This window comes from Geotrypetes seraphini, chromosome 2, assembly GCF_902459505.1.
Source record: "Geotrypetes seraphini chromosome 2, aGeoSer1.1, whole genome shotgun sequence".
Lineage (NCBI taxonomy): Eukaryota > Metazoa > Chordata > Amphibia > Gymnophiona > Dermophiidae > Geotrypetes > Geotrypetes seraphini.
This window is the reverse complement of record NC_047085.1, coordinates 62708431-62728981: the sequence shown is the minus strand read 5'-3', so window position 1 is coordinate 62728981 and position 20551 is coordinate 62708431. Positions and strand designations below refer to the sequence as shown.

General features: G+C 41.7%; 1 protein-coding gene across 4 annotated transcripts in view; it reads left to right on the top strand.

Moving 5' to 3' along the window:
* The window catches only part of RIMS2 (regulating synaptic membrane exocytosis 2), a 1127809-nt gene that overhangs the window by 77657 nt on the left and 1029601 nt on the right, over positions 1-20551 (top strand). The window contains exons 2-3 of one of the 4 annotated variants that reach the window (XM_033933083.1): positions 17950-17982; positions 18365-18451. The exons of the other annotated variants lie outside the window; for them this stretch is intronic. Of the exons in view, the coding sequence (XP_033788974.1) occupies positions 17950-17982; positions 18365-18451 (120 nt within the window). The remainder of the gene's footprint in view (positions 1-17949; positions 17983-18364; positions 18452-20551) is intronic. 4 annotated transcript variants of the gene reach the window in all.

Below are 20551 nucleotides of genomic sequence, written 5' to 3'. Positions count from 1 at the left end.
ATTCATCTCTACTAAAATACATCCCATAATAATCTCTGATTATTCAGCTATTATTCTATCTTTAAAATGGCACGAAAAATCCATCCCACATAATCCATTATTTTACAGATTTGTAATTTAATTATTGAATTCTTCCATAGTAACCAAACTGATGGTAAAATTCCAGTTACTATTTTGGAAACATTTAAAAATTCACTCAGATGAGAATTAATCTCTGTTGCTAGTCACAAAAAGAAAGGGCTCCTTTTACTAAATGGTGCTAGAGGTTTTTAGTGTGTGCCAGTGAGGTAAATGCTCTGTTGCTCTTAGAATTCCTATGAGTGTTGGAGCATTTACTTCGCCGGCCTATGCTAAAAATCTCTAGTGCTGTTTAGTAAAACCCAGCGAAAGAAAGGAATTATTAAAAGAAATGGAATAGCAAATTAACTCCCCTATTACAAAGCTACAGTAACGGCTGCCGTGCAGCAAACACTCTGACACCCATTAAATCCCTATGGGCATCGAAGCAATTACTACAACAGCAGCTGCTACCATGGCTTTGTAAAAGGAGCCCTAAATATTTAGATAATTAATACATCCTATTGGAAGATCTATTACCAACTATATCAGCTTAAATACAATTATAACAAATTCCTATGTCCACAAAACAGTTTGAAATCTTTTATTCATAAAAGATAAACTGAGACAGAGAAGAATAATGTATTTTTGAATATTCGGGCAGTTGATTTTGTTTGGCAGTTTTTCTGGACATATCCCAAAAATGTTCCAACAGATTGGATCATGTCTATGAAAGGGGATTGGGACTTGCATACTGCCTGTTTGTAGTTATACAACTACACTCACAGCAGTTTACATACAGGTAATTCCAGCATTTTCCCTATCTGTCCCGGTGGGCTCAGAGTTATCTAATGTACCTCAGTCTCAATCATCTATTCATCAAGGGGTTCATAATCAAAACTTTAAAATGATTAAAAACCAGCCTGTCAGCACTTGGACATCCTAATAGCAGGGATGTCCATGTGCCGATAATCAAAAACAACTTTCTGGATGTGTAGCAGCACTTCTAAGCTGCTGTGCATCCAGAAAGCAAAGGGGCTTGTTGGGAGGTGTGTTATGGGCCATTTTGAGTCAATCATGGCCTTTGGCTCCTACTACTGCATCCCACAGGCTCAGGGTTCAAATAAACTCTTAATTCAACATTAGGACATAAATATTTTCACAGACTCTTATAATCATGTGCTTTACAAAGTCCAACTATTATGGTATTCAGGCTTTGTCATGTTCCAGTACACTATTCCATACAGTTCATTCAACATACGGTGATTTGCCTTAGCCACCCAATCAGCAATATACTCAGCAACCATCTCACCCTGACTGTCTCTCTCTTACTCTCTTTCTTCCCAGAGCTCTGCTCCAACTCATGGCTAGGGAAATCTTCTCTCTCTCTCTGAGACTTCTCTGCTCAGGGAAGTCTCTTCCTCAGGGACCTCTCTCTCTTGGACCTATCTGAAATCACTCCAGGCAAGGGCATATAACTTCCCCTCTGCCTGAGTCCCACCCCTCTGACTCAGCAGGGTTGTATTATTTCCCTTCTTGTGGCTCAGTTCTGAGTTGCAGAATTCAGTGCATTCTGGGACATGTAGTTTGTCCCCTTTTGGGCTAGTGCCCCCTACTGCTCAGTAGTATAATTGCAGCCTTAGTGAAGAAGAACCCCTTACTTCCTCAAATGGGATAGTCAACAACTACCATGAGCCTGACAAAACCAAAAGTGATGGATGGAAGTTGGCATTTAAGTGAGAATAAATTTTGTAGAACTGCTTGGCCAAACTAACTACCCACCGGAATGATTCTCCAAACAATAATGGAATGTGAAGGTATGAATTGAGGTCCAGGTAGTTGCTTTACAGATGTCTTCAATGGAAGTAGAACATAGATGAGCTACTGAAGTCGACATTGCTTGAACTTTATGTGCAGTGACACAGCCTTCAAGTGTCAGCCCAGCCCAGCAAAAGAGATACAGTCCACTAGCCCTGTGGAGATAGTTCTTCTGGTGGCAGGAGCTCCAAGTCTGTTAGGATTGAATGACAGGATCAGCAAAGTGGAAGATCTGTGAGGTTTGGTCCGATCCAAGTAATAAGCAAGAGCACGTTTACAGTCCAATGTGTGGACTTCTGTTTCCCAGAGGTATGAATGTTGTCTTGGAAAGGAAACAAGGAGAACTATAGACTGGTTTAGATGAAATTCTGAGACAACCTTTGGAAGAAACTTTAGTTACATTCAAAGAACCACCACTGAAGGGACTGATAAATGTCTGGGGTCACTTGCAACTGTTGGGTTAGTGTTCCAGTGACTTGAGACTCTTGGGTCAAGAGGGTTCAATGAAGTTCCCTGAGATGTAGATGAGCAAATGGAGTCACGTGAAGTGTAGATGCCATGTGGCCTAGGAAAAGCATCATCTGGCATGCTGTGATGCTCTGTCAGATAAGAATTAGTGTGTCAAGCCTCAGTTGTGGTAGAAAGGCTTGAACTTGAGTTGTGTCTAGGAGAGCTCCAATGAACTCTCAAGTTTGAGTGGGTTGAAGATGAGATTTCTGGTAGTTGGATGCAAAATCCAGAAGTTCCAAGAGATAAATCATGAAATTGATAGCCTGGTGAGCTTGTTGAGGTGATGAGGCCTTGATTAACCAGCCATCTAGGTAAAGGAACACATGAAAGCTGCATGAGAAGAGGATTACAGCTACTACCACTAAGCATTTTGCCACCACTCTCAGTGCTGAAGCCAGTCCAAATGGAAATATCTTGTACTAGAAGTGGCGTGTTCCAGCCACTGTGGGCAGGTAGGATAGAAATATGGGTATATGTTTCCTTGAGATCTAGAGAGCAGAGCCAATCATTTTTCTCTAATATTTTTTCCCCAGAGAGACCATGCAAAGCTTTTCCTTCAAGTATTTGTTGAGAGCACAGAGGTCCAGAATTGGATGGAGACCTTTGGTCTTTTTCAATATTAGAAAGTATTTGGAGTAGAACTCTTGGCCCCTCTTCTGCAGGGAAATTTGTTCTATGGCACAGAGTTAGATGAGGGTCTTCTGAAGAGAATTGAAATGAGACTTTTGGAGGATATTTCAGAGGTTCTCACTGCAAGCAAAGGTATAGCCTTGACTGAAGGACCCAATGATCTGTTATTATGAGGGTCTATCAATGATAAAAATTGACTGAGCTGACATCCTATGGATAGAGTCCAAGGTAAAGGTTGAAATATGTTGGCAATGCTCTCTATTATGGAGTCAAAAGGACTGCTGTTGTTTGGATTGAGGCAGCTGTCTCTGTTGTCTAGGACACCTCTGATTTGATGAATGATTGCATAAGGAAGGTTGGTTATACATTCGTCTAGAATAGCAAGCTAAATGTTTGGAGGTATTAGGATATCTCTTTGATTCTTGAGACTAGGGTGGTAGATGATAAAGTTGTCATGCAGTCAGTGTATGTTTTGATTTTCTGTTTCTTCCTCTATGCAGTCTTCAAAGATGACATCACCTATATAGGGAATGCTGAAGAGTCGGTCCTGAATGTTAGCATCTAGATCTGAAATTCAAAGCTATGCCTGCCTATACATGCCAATAGAGACTACTGAGGTACAAGAGGATATATCAAAAGCATCAAAAGTAGAGCACACCATGCATTTCCTTCTCTTTAGGACAGGGGTGTCCAATGTCGGTCCTCGAGGGCCGCAGTCCAGTCGGGTTTTCAGGATTTCCCCAATGAATATGCATTGAAAGCAGTGCATGCAAATAGATCTCATGCAGATTCATTGGGGAAATCCTGAAAACCCGACTGGACTGCGGCCCTCGAGGACCGACATTGGATACCACTGCTCTAGGAGATCATTCATCAAATGTTGATCAGACTTAAAATACTCCAATGGTATTGCCCAAAAAGATGGCATTTTTTGGATGAGTGATTAAAAAAAAAAGTCATATAAAAATTGTAATTTAAGATTCTATTAGTGAGCATGGAATCTTGGAATACCCCAGAAATTATGAAAGCAGCTCCATTAGACTTTAAATTATCTCTATTGAATTATCTAACCAATAACCTAAACAATGGAAAATTCCTCACTAACAATGGTCATATTATAATAACCCCAATCCCAAAAAATCGTAAAGAATCATCAACTATAGACCAGTAGCATCTATTCCATTTATGGTAAAAATCATGGAAGGATTGGTACATACCCAGCTAATGGAATATCTCGACCAATTCTCTCTTCTGCATGAAACTCAATCTGGTTTTAGGCCTATGTTTAGCACTGAGACAGTAATTGCAGTTATCCTGGACAATTTGCGTTACTTGTTTAGCAAGGGCCTCAATGACCTAATCATGCAATTTGACATGAGCTCTGCCTTCGACTTGGTGGACCATGGAAAACTGTTACAATGCCTAGACACCATCGGAATCAGAGGAGAGGTACTGAACTGGTTTCGAGGTTTCCTTATATCACGCACCTACCAAGTCTGTTTTAATCACGATCTCTCTGACACTGGAGCAATCCATCTGGCGTGCCACAGGGATCACCACTATCCCCTTTGCTCTTCAATGTTTACATGTCCTCATTGGGTGCGCAATTATCCCAGCTGGGAATAAAACTATATAGCTACGCTGACGACTTCACGATAATTATCCCATTCACTAACTCTGTCTCAGAAGTCACCCCCAAAGCAACAGAAGTTCTAAATCGGATGGAGCAATGGATGACTGAATTCAGACTAAAACTAAACTCAGAGAAAACAAAATTTTTCATAGCATCACCACACCCACTCAACACTAAAGCATCATTGTACATCAATAACCTTAGTTATCCCATCCAACCCACTATGAAGGTATTGGAAGTAACACTGGACCAGAGCCTGACCATGAAAGACCAGGTAGACTCCTTGATTAGAAAAATCTTTCTCACCCTCTGGAAACTTCGGTCTCTGAGCTTACTTCGTCATGCTGATACTACGCACCATCTCTAACGTTTTTCTGTTTTTTCACAGATAACTCGATGTCTTCCTCACCTTCTGTATTCTGTAAATCGCTGACTTTCCAGCTGTTTCGATGTAACTTGTTAAGATTATTTCTGTAAACATTTGTACCCTGTAATCACTGACTGATCAGTGGCTTCTTACCTAATTTTCACCCTGTAATTTGCTGATTGTACAGCCCTCTTCACTGTGAACCGCCTAGAAGTCGCAAGATTATGGCAGTATAGAAAAAATAAAGTTATTATTATTATTATTATCATTTCGAATTCTGGTACAATCCCTTATACTGAGTCAACTTGATTATTGTAACATTGCCTACTTGGCACTCCCCCAGAAGAATATGCGGCGATTGCAACTGGTACAAAATGCAGCGGTTAGACTACTTTGTGGACTGAAGAAGTTTGATCACGTAACACAGGGGTGCCCACACTTTTTGGGCTTGCGAGCTACTTTTTAAATGACCAAGTCAAAATGATCTACCAACAATAAAATAAAAAAAAAAAAACACAAAGCACACTGTACGCATAGAAAATGTTAATCATCATTCCTATTCCAGGGTTTTTCAAAGAGGTCAAAGCAGATGACTCTATGCACTATCACCTCAGTAACAACCATACAAAAATAGACAAATATACCCCCCTCCCTTTTTACTAAACCACGTTAACAGTTTTTAGCGCAGGGAGCTGCGCTGAATGCCCAGCGCTGCTCTCGACACTCATAGGCTCCCTGCGCTAAAAACCTCTATTGCGGTTTAGTAAAAGGGGACCTTAGTGTAAAATATAGACAGCAGATATAAATTCAGACACATTTTGATCACTAAATTTAAAATAAAATCATTTTCCCTACCTTGTCTGGTGATTTCATGAGTCTCTGGTTGCACTTTCTTCTTCTGACTGTTCATACAATCTTTATTCCCTTCTTTTAGCCTGTATGCTTCCTCTCCTCCAGATCTCATTCCTTCCCCCAACTTTTCCTTCCTCTTCCCTGCCCTTTCTTTCTCTCTGCCTCCCTTTCATTTTTTTCTGTTTCTCTTCTTTCCTTCTGTCTCCCTGCCTGCCCTTTTTCTTTCTTTCTCCCTGCCCTCCCCCAAGCCACTGCCACTGCCATTACCATCGGGGACCAGGACCCAAACGCCACCAATAACAGGCCCCAAGCTCTCCCTGCTTCGGCCAACCAGCATTCCTCTCCCCGACGTCAATTCTTCCGTCGGGAAGAGGAAGGCTGATCAGCCCAAGATCGTGATCAACCTATTGGGGGAAATGCTGCCGGGTCCTGCCTTCGCGGAAACAGAAAGTAGGCAGGACCCGGCAGGAAGAAGAACAAATGCTTCACTAACCTGTCTCCCGCATTAGCCCGTAGCGAACGCTTGCTTCAGGGCTCTCAACATGTGCGTGCCGGCTTCCCTTCTCCCCCCCCCGGACATAACTTCCGGTTTCGGAGGGAAGAGAAGAGAAGCCGGCACGCACACGTTAGAGCCCGGAGCATAAGTTCGCTACGGGCTGAAATCTCCAAGCCGGTTTTTTTGGGGGGATTTTAATGTTCAGCAGCGGCAGATGACAGCTGGGCGGATCTCCCAGCTAAAAGGCCCTAGGGAGAACACTGGAGAGGAAGGCTGATCGGCCCGTAGATCAGGACGGCAACACGAGTCTATCACAGAGCCCGGGATGGGCTCCGCGATCGCCTCGCGTTGCCTTCCTGAGCTACTGGTCGATCGCGATCGACGCGTTGGGCACCCCTGACGTAACATCTTCCTATTGACTTATACACTGGCTGCCAATGGAGGCACGTGTGAAATTCAAGTTGTTTTTGCTTCAAGGTACTTTATGGCTTAGCCCCTAAATATATAACAGACCTTTTCTCTTTCACAACCAACAGACATAGGCGAAGCTCACACCCGAACTTTGTTTCTCCACCGGTTAGAGGTTGTAAATTTAAAAGTCATCACCAAAATCTTTTCTCACATCAAGCATCACTGTGGGGTAAAGACCTAGAACAATTACTCGTGCCTATTACCTATAGGGAATTCAGGAAACGTCTAAAAACACATCTGTTACTGAAATACTTAGGAAACCAACCTATACAATCTTAGTCCTCAACAAATGATCTCTAGAACTGTCAATCACCAAGTCTATACTTTGTTGATTCCACTCAATCTGTAACATCTTTAATCATTGTAAACCGCATAGAAATTCACGGTCCTGCGGTATATATAAAAATTGTTATTGTTATTATTCTCCCAAGTTTATCTAAGGTTCTGCCTTCTCTGCCTGGTGGAGTACTTGTGTAAGTTCTGGTACTGTTTGCTCTTTTTAAGACAGACTCTATGACCAACGATTGGTGTTGTAATTGTGGTCTGTCAAACTCTGGACAACATTAAATTCTATAAAGTGTGTCCAGTTTGCATGAAGCCGCTAGGATTACATTACACTACGTTACATTAGGGATTTCTATTCCGCCATTACCTTGCGGTTCAAGGCGGATTACAAAAGAGTTACAGAGGGTGTTTTACAAAAAGATTTCTGGTCCTTTTTAGAGAAAAAAAGAGTAGAGCAGGTTGATTTGGGGGTTCGGGGAGTTAGAGGGATGAAAGAAGGAAGCTTGAGAGGTTAGGGCTTTTTCAGGGATTTTTTGAAAAGTATAGTCTTTATTTCTTTTCTGAGCCTGAGCTTGTGACTTATAAGCCTCTCTAACTACTATTTTTATGTTAGAAAGTGTGAGTCCACCCAAACCCTACTATACTGCTATATAGGTGGCACCTTTAGCCATATGTGCTATTAGGGTGGTACACAGGTGGGTATAGTAGGTTTTGGGGGTTTATGGTGAGATATACAACTGGTATCCTTTATGTGAAGTTTACAGCAGTGCCCTCTAAAGGTGTCCCATTGCTCTGTTGGGATGTCTATGTGGCCAGTCCATTATTATGCTGGCCCCTCCCATGTCCAAATGGTCTGCATTTGGGTGTTTTCAACATGAATGTTTTTCTGATCAAAAATGGTTATAAAGTTAGATGTTCTGGCGGCCTAGATACCCCAGTGACCAAGACATCTAAGCAGACGATTTTCAAAAAAAATTTGGACGGACAGCCAATTGCCATTCAAAAATGGCCATATCTGTTCCTCCAACTTTGGATGTCCAGCTGGAAATATAAACATTGGACTTATGGGTTTTTTCCCCCCCAAAAAATACTCCTCTAAAGATCTGATCTCTGTGAGAGCAGTTTCATCCTGGTGCTGATGGCTGACTTTAACAATATATGTGCCTTGTCAATCCTGTTGTCTGTAGAAAACATCTGTTACAGGTGAGCAGGATTATTTTAGTACACAAGTCATTTTATGAGCATCATTATATAAGAGACTTGAAATACTGGAACCATTATTAGACTGGAAAGTTATCTGGAAGAACTGAAATGCTTTGCAAGTAGACTTGATAGAGGCTAGCCAGTACTTTAATAGATTCTGGGTACAGCTGTAATTTGTCCATTTAATGTTCACATTTCCCCTTCCCCTATAATAATTTATTTTAACCTTTCGTTTTTAGCATTGTAAACCGGCCAGATGCACGTCGATGGTCGGTATATTAAAATTAATTAAACTTGAAACTAATATGGCGGGCATTAAAAAGAAAGATTTCAAAGTTCAGGTAAAAAACATATTGTGGTTGAATTGAATGTAGAAACGTAGGGCTGTACCGAATATTCATAATCAATTCAATTTGGCTCCAAATACATTATTTATATTTGGCCAAATAATGATTTATATTTGAATATGTACTAAATCATAAGAACATAAGAATAGCCTTACTGGACCAGACCAATGGTCCATCTAGCCAGTATCCCATCTTCATGGAGGCCAATCCAAGTCACAAATACCTGACAAAAACTCAAATAGTAGCAGCATTCCATGCCACCAAACCAAGGCAAGCAGTGGCTTCTCCCTTGTCTGTATCAACAGCATTTTATGAACTTTTCCTTCAGGAACTTGTCTAAACCTTTTTTAAAACCAGCCACATTAACCACTCTTGCCATATCCTCTAGTAATGCATTTCAGAGCTTAACTATTCTCTGAGTGAAAATATATTTCCTCCTATTGGTTTCAAAAGCATTACTCCGTAATGATGGTATTTTTAAACAACATCCACACCTGGTTTACACTTCTGACCTTTGCCATAAGACACTTTTAGCTTCTTTTTAAACATTTTCCTCATTTTATCATAGTCACCCTTGCAAAAATTAAATGCTGCTACAGTAGATTTCTTTAGCGACGTCACTCCAGTTATCAGCTCAAATTTGATCATGTTATGATCACTGTTTCCCAGCGGACCCAACACAGTTATCTCCCATAGTATGTCGTGCATTCCACTAAGGACCCAATCTAAAATAGCTCCCCCTTTTGTTAGTTCCTGGACCAGTTGCTTCAAGAAGCAGTCATTTATGTCTAGGAATTTTACCTCCCTAGCACTCCCTGATGCAACATTTATCCAGTCAATGTTGGGATAGTTGAAATCGCCAAATCACCACTATCTCACTCAAATCAAAAAAGTGAGATAGTGGTAATTATGGTAATTTGAGAACTTACTCATTCTCCAATATATATTGTAGTTGAAATCACCCATTATTATACTGTTGCCCAATTTGCCTACTGAAATAAACACTTGATTTCTTGTTGTTTCTTTTATTGTTTATTATTTTAAAGCTCAGTGTCCATTATTCATTTTTGGTATTTATATTCGGCCAAATAATATTTTATGTTTCTGTATTTGGTTGAATTATTTGTATTTGGCCATATAGTAAAATATCCTATTTGGTTTTAAACATGTATTTTAATCTATCCAAAGTAGAAGAACTTCAATTGGGCAGGCTGAATAGACCAATAAGTTTTTTCACTATGGGGTTGATATTCAGAATTATTTAACCAGCCAGAAATGGCCACTGACCAGTTAAACCACTTGTGTGGGGCTATGCACTAAGGCCCTGATTCTCCAAAAGTGCGTCCCGATTTTAGGCAGCTGTAGGCGTCCTACAGCTGTCTAATCAGCCAATCAGGATGCACGTTTTAAAAAAAAAAATGCTCCCCAGGCAGGCCGCCTATATTGAAGGCGAGGCCCTGATTCTGTATAGGACGCCCGGGAGAGGCGTCCTATTCAGAATCGGCCTACACTAAAACCCCGATTCTGTAACCGGCGTCCATGTTACAGACGCTGGTTAGAGAATCGGGTTAGATTAGACACGGCCCGCTATACTTATTGCGGCAAGGGATCTCTCTGCCGCTATAAGTATAGCGGGCCGCGGCCTGTCCGATCGGATGCCCCCCTCCGACACTACCGACCGCCCCCCCCGACACTACCGACTGCCCCCCCCCGACACTACCAACCGCCCTCCCCCTGACATTACCGATCTCCCTCCCACCCCGACACTACCGATCGCTGGCAGGAAAGTGTCCAATCCCTCTTGCCCGAAGACGCACCCCCTCCCAGCGCTAACAACCCCCAAACTTCCAAACTAACCTGTTCTTCAGGCCAGACAGTTCTTGCCCGTCCAGCCGGTAAGCCGGCCTCGTTGAAATGAGACGGGCTCGTCCCTTCCCGGCCCATCCCGCTGAAGCCTAAGGCCTGATTGGCCCAGGCTCTAGAAGCCTGGACCAATCAGGCCTTAGGCATAGCGGGTCCGCCCATCCCCACTTAATCTAAGGCCTGATTGGCCAATCATTTCGACGAGGCCAGCTTACCGACTGGACGGGCAAGAACCATCTGGCCTGAAAAACAGGTTAATTTGGAGGTTTGGGGGTTGATAGCGCCGGGGGGGGGTGCGTCTTCGGGCAGGAGGGATTGGACACTCTCCTGCCAGCGATCGGTAGTGTCGGGGTGGGAGGGAGATCGGTAATGTCGGGGGGGGCGGTCGGTAGTGTCAGAAGGGGGGGGCATCCGATCGGACAGGCCGCGGCCCGCTATACTTATAGCGGCAGAGAGATCCCTTGCCACGATAAGTATAGCAGCTGCATCTACTTACAATGTAGACCAGCATTTTGCTGGCCTACATTTTAAGGTTTCTTCCTCTACTAGGGAGACGCGTAGGGCCACCTAGGTTCACCTAAGGCCCGCCTAAGGCCCTTAGGTGAGCTTAGGCGTCTTGCGGGTCTCCCTAGGCTCCCGGAGGCGCCTTCAGGCCTGCCTGGGGAGCATTTTTTTAAAAAAACGTGCATCCCGATTGGCTGATTAGACAGCTGTAGGACGCCTACAGCTGCCTAAAATCGGGACGCACTTTTGGAGAATCAGGGCCTAATTTTTCAGCAGCACTTAACTGGCTATTGTCACTGAAAATTAGCAATTACAGGCAAGTTCCATATAGTCTGCCTAAAGTTAGGCGCCTATATCAATGTACCTAGTCGATGTCGGCGCTTAATTTAATTGTTTAATGGACTTAATTGGCACTGAATCAGCATCTTGTAATTGAGGTAAATTGCACTTAATTGGATGCTAGGCACCTAAATTGGTAGGGGTAGAGGTAGACATGCTTAGGGGGAACTGGAAGGGGAGGACATAGATGGAAGATGGATGGTTAGCACGGAGAAAGAAGAAAGAAGGAGTCCCCAGCAAGCGAGTTATCAGAAGACAACCAGAGCCTGGGACCAACATGATTTGAATAATGACCAGACAGCAAAAGGTAGAAAAAATAATTTTATTTTCTGTTTTGTGATTACAACATATCAGATTTGAAATGTGTATCCTGCCAGAGTTGGTGTTAGACTAGGATTTAACAGAGTGAGGAAAATACTTTTTTGTTTGTTTATTTTGTTTACACCACAGCACCAGTGTGGGTAGGAGAGGGCAAAGAGGGGTGAAGAGGCTATAAAATAAACCCACCAGGATGTTTGAAAAAAACACCCAGTTGGGCAGGAAAATGAATTTGAATCAAAAATTCGATTCAATAGGCTGAATCGAATCAAAATTTTGTTTCCTGAATTGGGCAGCACTAGTTCCCACCCTTAGAGATTTTATTGGTTGGCGTTTATTGTTATACCTTGATGATATTCCCAGGCTTATGGTCTGTGGTGTTTGATAATCAATACATATTTAAAAACTGTTTTTAGACTGTCTGAGATGTATGGTCCTATTTGTTGAATTGTCATCCTATTCCTGTTCCAGAGTAATCCTTCTGATGTGTTAAAAAAACAGCATCTTTTTAATATGTTTTTCTGTGTATGTACTGTAATGTATTTGTTTGATTTTGGATCACTGGGTGCTACTTTCATCTCTGCAGGTCTCGGATCTTCTGTCAATATTTCTTCAGAATTCCCCTGTCTTCTACCATTTTCAATGTCCTGGTCCAGTAATAGTGTTAGATAGCTTTCATTGTATATCCTGTTAATTATTGATAATTTATATGACTTCTAACATATTCCAAGTTAAGTTTAAGTTAATCCTTACATAGTTATAGTTTAGTATGGAAAGAGAAATTTCCACACTACCTTGTTTTTCTATTGTGTGATCATTTGTATTGGAGTTGATGAGCAATATTATATGAGAATAATACAGATGTATTGATTTAACATATATATGTGCCATAAGTTATGAAATAAAAATAAAGACAGTGAATTAAAAATCCCTCTGCTCATCTATTGCTAATACAAAGTTTTATGTAACTAACTTGATGCTTGGGTAGGAAAAGAAAGAAAAGCAGGATCTGAAGAAAAAAATAAATAAATATATATATATACATAAACACACACACACACACAAACAATACTATCGGCCTCTTTTACAAAGCCGCACAGCAGCAGCCCTGAAGCCCTTTAAATCTTCGGGGGCATTAGCGCAGCGCAACCGCTAGTGCGGCTTTGTAAAAGAGGCCGTATAAATATTGAGGTGTCATAGATATATAGTAACAGCAGAACTGTCATATTTATTATGCTACAAAAGTAGTAGTTTTGTATCCCAGGAAGAAGTACAGGCATTTCGGTACATACCCTGAAGCCTTGCTTTATTTCTCTATGAAACTACAGATAGTGTGATTGTTTTGCAGTACCTTGCGCTCAAATTCCTCTCCTTAGGTTTTATACCTAAACCTAAGAACCAAATTAGACTTAAACCTATGAATAAGAATCTTAGTTGATGAGCTTTCCTTTACTAGAATGCCTTATTCCCTTTGCTAATAGAATATTGTGGCTAGGGAACTTTTTATGGCCATGTTTAAACACATTTTATTGCTTGATCTAAATATACTAGATTATTTTAAATCCATACTTTTTTGGTGGTATTTTTCTACATTTGATAAGCACAAATACTTGTGTAATACAGGTCTATGAAAATTGGTAGGATGACAATTGGTAGGAAGTCAATTGGTAGAACAAACTGCAGGCTTCAAAACCCCTAAAAAGCTATTTTTACTGAAAAGTTGATTGTAAAATCTACCCCCTTTTCTATTAAACTGTGCTAGCAGTTTCTAATGTGGAGAGCCGCGCAAATGGCCCTCGCTGCTCCCGACGCTCATAGGAATTCTATGAGCATTGGGAGCAGTGTGGGCCATTCAGCGCGGCTCCCTGTGCTAGAAACTGCTAGTGCAGTGTAATAGAAGAGGCCCTCTAGTTTTAAAAAGTGAATTTAATAATGTGTTTACATAATTTATAGTTACAGACAAATTGTAAGCAATGAAACTGCATGCTTCAAAACACCTAAAAAATGCTATTATTGTTCAAAAGTTGATTGTAAGACCTAGGGCTCCTTTTACAAAGCCATAGTAGAGGTTTCTACCATGGGCTGGTGAGGTAAATGCTCAGACACTCATAAGAATTCTATAAGAGTAGGAGCATGGCACTGGCTCGTGGTACAAACTAGTGCTTCCCGATTCAAGGAAAAATGTTTTAATTCAGCCTATTGAATCGATTATATGATTCAATTCGCATTTCCTGCCCAATTGGGAAGTTGTTTTTTTTGTCAAATATCCTGATGGGTTTATTTTGTATCCTCTTCACCCACCCCATCCCCCTTTGACCTCTCCAACCCCACACTGGTGCTATAGTGTAAACAAAATAAACAAAAAAGATACTTCCTCTCTCTGTTAGGTCCTAACTCACGCTCACTGTCTAACACCAGTTCTGGTAGGATACACATTTCAAATCTGACATATTGTAATGAAAAAACAGAAAATTATTTTTTTCTACCTTTTGTTGTCTGGTCATTTTATTATTCAAATCGTGTTTGTCCCAGGCTCTGGTTTCTGTTTGTCTTCTTTTAACTCACTCACCAGGGTGTCCTGCCCATTTGACATTTTCTTCTTTCTCTTTGTTCATCTTCCATCTCTGTACCTTTTTTTCCACTGCCATATCCAATATCCTGGGCCATATTCTTATTGTAAACTGCCTCAACCTACTTCTTATTGTAAACCACCCCTACAATGTGATTTTACTCTGTCTCCCCTCCTCTCTACAAATATTCATGTACTCAAAGACTTCATTGTTCTTTTCGCTGAATGTCCAGCTCTTCTTATTGTAAACCGCCTCGAACTACTTTGGCTTTGGCGGTATACAAACAATAAATTATTATTATTATTACTATATCTTTCCCTCCTTCCCTTGTGCCCTGGGTCAAACCTCTCTGTTCCCCTCCATTCAGCATCTCTCCCTACCTCCCCTTAATTATCATGCGAGATATTTCTTTCTCTCTCCCCTTCACCATCTCTCCCTGCCCTCCACCCTATGACCAACATTTCTCCCTCTCTCTTCTCCATTCATGTCTCCCTCCCCTCCACCATATGCAGGATTTCTCCCTTTCTGCCTCTTTGTTGCACTCTCTTCCTCTTATCCAACTCATGTCCAATAATTCTTCCTCTCATCTCCCATGTGCAGTAACTTACTATCCCTCCTATCCCCCTGTGAAACAGCTTTCTTTCCCTCTCTCCTGTCCCCCTTGTGCGACAGCTTTCTGTCCTTCCCATCCTCTTGTGCAGCACTTTCTGACCAACCCCCCCCAGTTCTCCTAATGCAGCAGCTGCAGACATCTAGCAGACGCAGGCTCTGAACAGGCCTTTCACAGCCTGCCCCGCAAGGACTTACTTCTGCCGTGTCAACAGTGACATCATCAGTGATGTGGCAGAGGGAAGGCCCCAGAGGGGCAGGCCAGGAGCAGTCTGTTCAGAGCCTGCATCTGTTAGCACTGCTGCTACTGGTTTAGGAGACCCTGGAGGTATGTCAGGCCTCACCGGGAGTGGGTGGGGGGTGGGGAGGGAGGGCTGTTCACTGAATTGATGAGTCCGATTTTGGGGGGAAATGAATTGATTTGAATCTGCGAATTGGGCAGCACTAGTAGAAACTCTACTGCAGCTATGTAAAAGCCAGTTCTAGTGTTTTGAAACATGATTTTAATAACATTTTTACATAATTTATAAGACAAATTGTAAGCAATGAAAGTACTTGATTCAAAACACCTAAAAAAAATGCTATTTTGCTCAAAAATTGATTGTAAGACCTAGTTTTTAAAAGGAGAATTTAATAATGCATTTAAATAATTTATAATTCAAGACAAATTGTATGCAATACCACAAAGAAAATGAACAGGTTGTTTTTGTGCAAATTTTTCAACAATACACTTCATGTGCTTATCAAGGTCAACATATTTCTTTTTCCTTTGTTTCTGCTGGCCAGCTAACAATTGTTAAATTCTGCATTCAAAAAATGCCTGGTCACTTTTGAGAGCAGCAATCAGATGTCAGATAGTTGGGCAATCACAACAAACTAGGGAATGAAAGCAGCAATGCCATGCCTCAACTGAATTATTTGATCTAGGTAGTTTGAAACTAATATGAAAGAATTTTGAACAAACTCACAATGCAAAAATGCCTTCCCTGGATCTATTTCGTCTCATTCTGCCTAGATATGTGTCCTCAAAATAATAAATGCATTATTAAATTCACCTTTTAAAAAACTAGGTCTTACAGTTAACTTTGATCAAAAACAGCATTTTTAGGCATTTTGAAGCATGCAGTTTGTTTTAACAATTGTCTTCCTACCATTTTTCATCCTACCATCTGTCTCCCTTGTAATACAGGTCCTCTAAACTCAAAATGGGGTCTGATGTAACAATTTATGACATGTTACATTAGATATATCAAAACTAGATACAGATGTTAGATTTTCAGAGTTCATATATTTGAATATGGTCAACATATTGTTGAATTTTAAAATAAATGACTAATTCTGTAGAACTGAAAAGCTTCTAGATTGTCAGTTACAAAACTACAAAATGAAAATAAACCAAACTCTTGGAATGTCTTAAATGTTTCATGTCGGTAGTGATTGTATAAGCATTATACTATAACATTGAGGTATCATGGATTCATAATAACAGCAGAACTGTCATGTTTACTATGCTACAAAAGTAGTAGAGAATGACACGGTGGCTGTTACCCGCAGCTAGTCACGGGTAGCTGTGGGTAACTCGCCAAAATGGTGAGGGGGGAAAAAGTGCTCACTGCGGGTTCGGGGCAAGGCCTTCAATTGCCCCATGGAGCAGTGAATGGTCTTGTCTCCACAGTTAAGGGAAGGAACGCACGCGGTCACCAATTGTGCACGGTCCCCTCCCTCCTTCCTACCCACCCGAATCTATCTATCTCCCTTCCTCCCCCACCTTCGCGGCGCGTTTTGATTAACTTTCACAAAGCCGTTGGAGCCTGCAAGCAGTAGCGTGCGTGTGGGCGGAAGCTTTTTCTCTGATGCAACTTCCGGTTGCGTCAGAAGAGAAGCTTTCGCCCACACTCGAATGCTACTATTTGCAGGCTCCGACAGCTTTGTGAAAGTTACTCAAAACGCGCCGCGAAGGTTAAGGGGAGGGAGGGAGACAGATAGATAGATTCGGGTAGGTAGGAAGGAGGGAGAGAGGTGCCGAAGGGTGGTGAGGTGGCAAGAGGGAAGGGTGGTGGAGGAAAGGAACACACGCTGAAGGGGGGATGGAGAGGAACAGATGCTGAAAGGAAATGGGGAAGACAGAGTGGGGAGAAGTCGCTGAAGGGAAATGGGGAAGACAGAGTTGGGAGAAGATGCTGAAAGGACATGGGGAAGACAGAGTGGGGAGAAGACGCTGAAAGGACATGGGGAAGACAGAGTGGGGAAAAGATGTTGAAAGGAAAGGGGGAAGACAGAGTGGGGGGAAGATGCTGAAATGACATGGGGAAGACAGAGTGGGGAGAAGATGTTGAAGGGAATGGGGAAGAGAGAGTGGGGAGAAGATGCTGGAAGGGAATAAGACAGAGATACCAGACTATGGGGAGCGGAGGGAAGAAGATGGGTGCCAGACCAATTCGGTGTGGGGTGTGTGTGTGTGTGTGAATGGAGAGGCACAGTAACAGAGCAAATGGAAGACGCAGAGAGAAGATAGACAGTGGATGGAAGCAATTGAATGAGAAGATGAGGGAAGCAGAAACCAGACAACAAAGGTAGAAAAAAAAATTCTATTTATTTATTATTATTTATTTTTTTTGCTTTAGGATAAAGTAGTATATTAGTTGTGTTTATAAAAATTTATAAACAAAGCCCTGCCAGCTGAACATCTCTTTCTCTAGTTCAGCAGCCAGAACTTTGATTTATAAGGAAGGAATAAGCTAAATATTGCAGTACTGAGGCTTGTATGGATGCTGCAGGGATGGGAAAGGGGCGGGAACAGTGGTTGTGGGAACGGGACGGGGGACAGGGATGGGGCGGACACAGTGGTCGCGAGGACGGGGCAGTGACAGGGACGATGCTCGCGGTGACAGGGACAATTTTTTTCCCTGAGTCATTCTCTAAAAAATGGTAGTTTTGTGGCCCAGGAGAAGTACAGGCATTTCGGTACATACCCTAAAGCCTTGCTTTTTTTCTCTAGTGCACTAGACTATGAAACTACAGATAGTGTGACTGTTTTGTAGTACCTTGCACTCAGCTGTGCAAACTTATCTTTTTAGGGTCAAAGAAGAACAAAAACCACAACTGACACAGTAAGTAAAATACATGCAAAAAAACCAGTAGGCTTGAATTTTCTACTTTTTGCCGTGTCCTGCTTCCTGCAACTTTGATGGTATTAGTTACCACTAATACTTGACAGGCTGCAGTTGGTGTGTCATCTGCTTCCTGACTGGCTTGTAAGAGAGCTGCCTGCAGCTTCTTACTTCATCCACATGTTAGCTGGATGTAGTTTCTTGCTTCCTGCTTGTGGACTACATAAGTGTAAGACTGTTTTTCTTATGTCCTTATTGGCTGACTGATTATTGCAGCTAACATTCCCATTGGCTGTAGCTTTTCTGCCTGTATAATAAAACATTTAGCCTTCAGTAATGATTAATTTGGTTATACAGTCACATTATTTGCTTATTTAAACAGGTGGTTTCACTTTAGTGGGGTCACTGAGCTGATTAATAACGTTCTTCAGCCACAACAAAAACAGCAAAATGAAAAGGAGCCTCAGACGTAAGTAAGCTGCTCTGTGTAGCTGCTCTGTGTAGTATATGAGGGACAGCTGAAAAGTTCTCAGCCCAACCAACAAAGTTGAGGCAGTCTCCATTGAGGGCTATGCACTTAGTCCAGTGATGTTCCACTTTTTTCGTTACATATTTTTCCGATGGAACAAAAAAAAAAAAAAAGGAAAAATCACTGGAATAAGTGCATAGCCTTCAATGGAAACTGCCCCAACTTTGTTGGTTGGGCTAAGAACTTTTCAGCGGTCCCTCGTATAAACATACTAAAATGTATGTTTAAGGATAACTGCTCATGGATAACAGATCCCTAGAAGAGCATTGCAGAGTTCAGACTTTTTTTTTCTAGTCTTTTATCTTCTAGTAGTAAAGAGTAGTAGGTTAAAGGGCCCCATCAAAATAAAGACTAGATGTGTAGGCTACACTGAGCAGGATTATTTATATTCAGACAACTGCCATCATAATTGAAGCTACAGCTGCCAAACATTATTCCCATATTTTTCTAGGCTTTGGAATTAAGCAAACTTTCTGGAAGAAGTGTACTTTGGACATACATATAAATCCGAAAACCCCTTCACCTCTGCCAGAATCCATACACACATATAATAATATTTTTTTTTTCTTTTTTCGTCTGTGACTAAAAAAGATAATGTATCTAGTTTTACCTGGATCTCACAGGTACAGAAGCACAAAGCATGTTTTTTCAAAATAACAGAGAGACAAATCTGTTCCTAAAATGCAATTTAAAATTCTAACCTCTAAACTAATCACTTGTTTATATCAACTCTGCTTTTCAAGAAATTGAATGTGGCATCTATCCATCCATCTTTCTTTCTGTGAACACAATAACAAAAAAAATAAAAGGGAGAGGGGAGTACCTAAATTTACCAAATTTGGCTGGCAGAAAATTTTTTTTTATCTATGAGGAATTCAAATACCACAAACACTGGGTCAGTATAGGATTAATAGATTTTTGTCTGGAGAAACCCGGACACATGGCCCTGCCCCAATCTGCCCCTAGCCCCACCAGGTTCAGCCTCTATCCTGCCCCCGCAAAGCCTCATCTTTGCTTTCCAAACTCCCGGCCATGTCTGGAGGGTTTCCGAGCATGTGCAGATGAGTGTGATGCCATCCATGCATGCTCAGAGGCCCTCCAGACATGCTGAGAGGTTAGGGCTTTCCAAAATCTGGACAAACTACCAGGGTTTGGAAAGTCTATCCGGGCACCCAGAAAGTCCTCTAAAAAGAGGACATTTCTTGGATGTCTGGCAATCCTAGGTCGGTATTTTCAGAGAATTGAAACAACGAAATATGAATCCCCACTTATTTCTGTAAGAAACTGTTAGATCTGTAGAATATTGACCACTACTCCTTTCCAAAAGCCCTCTTCACCCTTAGAAAATAAGAGCATAAGCCTCGCTATACTGGGACAGACCGAAAGGTCCATCAAGTCCTGTATCCTGTTTCCATCAGTGGCCAATCCAGGTCACAAGTCTTTGCATAAAACAATGCAGTGAGACCCTCTTTTACTAAGCCACGGTAGAGGTTTCTATCGCGGCCCGGCACTCTAAATGCTTCGCTGCTGCTCTGCTGCTCATAGGAATTCTATGAGCATCAGAGCAACATCAGAGCATTTAGCACTCCAGGCTGTGGTAGAAACCTCTACTGCGGCATAGTAAAAAAAAAAAAAAGGGGGGGGGGGGGAAATAACTGACACAGCTGGCAATAGATGACACTAAAAGGTGCTTTCAGAGCTATGTCTAGAGATTTACTTGCATTATATGCATTTACCTCCAGCACTTGCTCACCCTCCATATAAGCCCCATACTCCTTATATCCTTGCACACATCCATACCATGTGGCTCTAAACGTATAGGTACCTTAATTTACCCCACACTTATATACATCCCCCACATCTACCACTTTCATACATGCTTCCCAATACTCATGGCCTCATGTTCTCATGTCGAAACGCACATTTTCCACCCCCCATACACATTCTCTTACCTCATATATCTCCTCCAAACACTCACACCTTCAGCTTTCCCAAACACACTTTCTCAACAAACACCCCCCAATTCCCCATACCATCCTT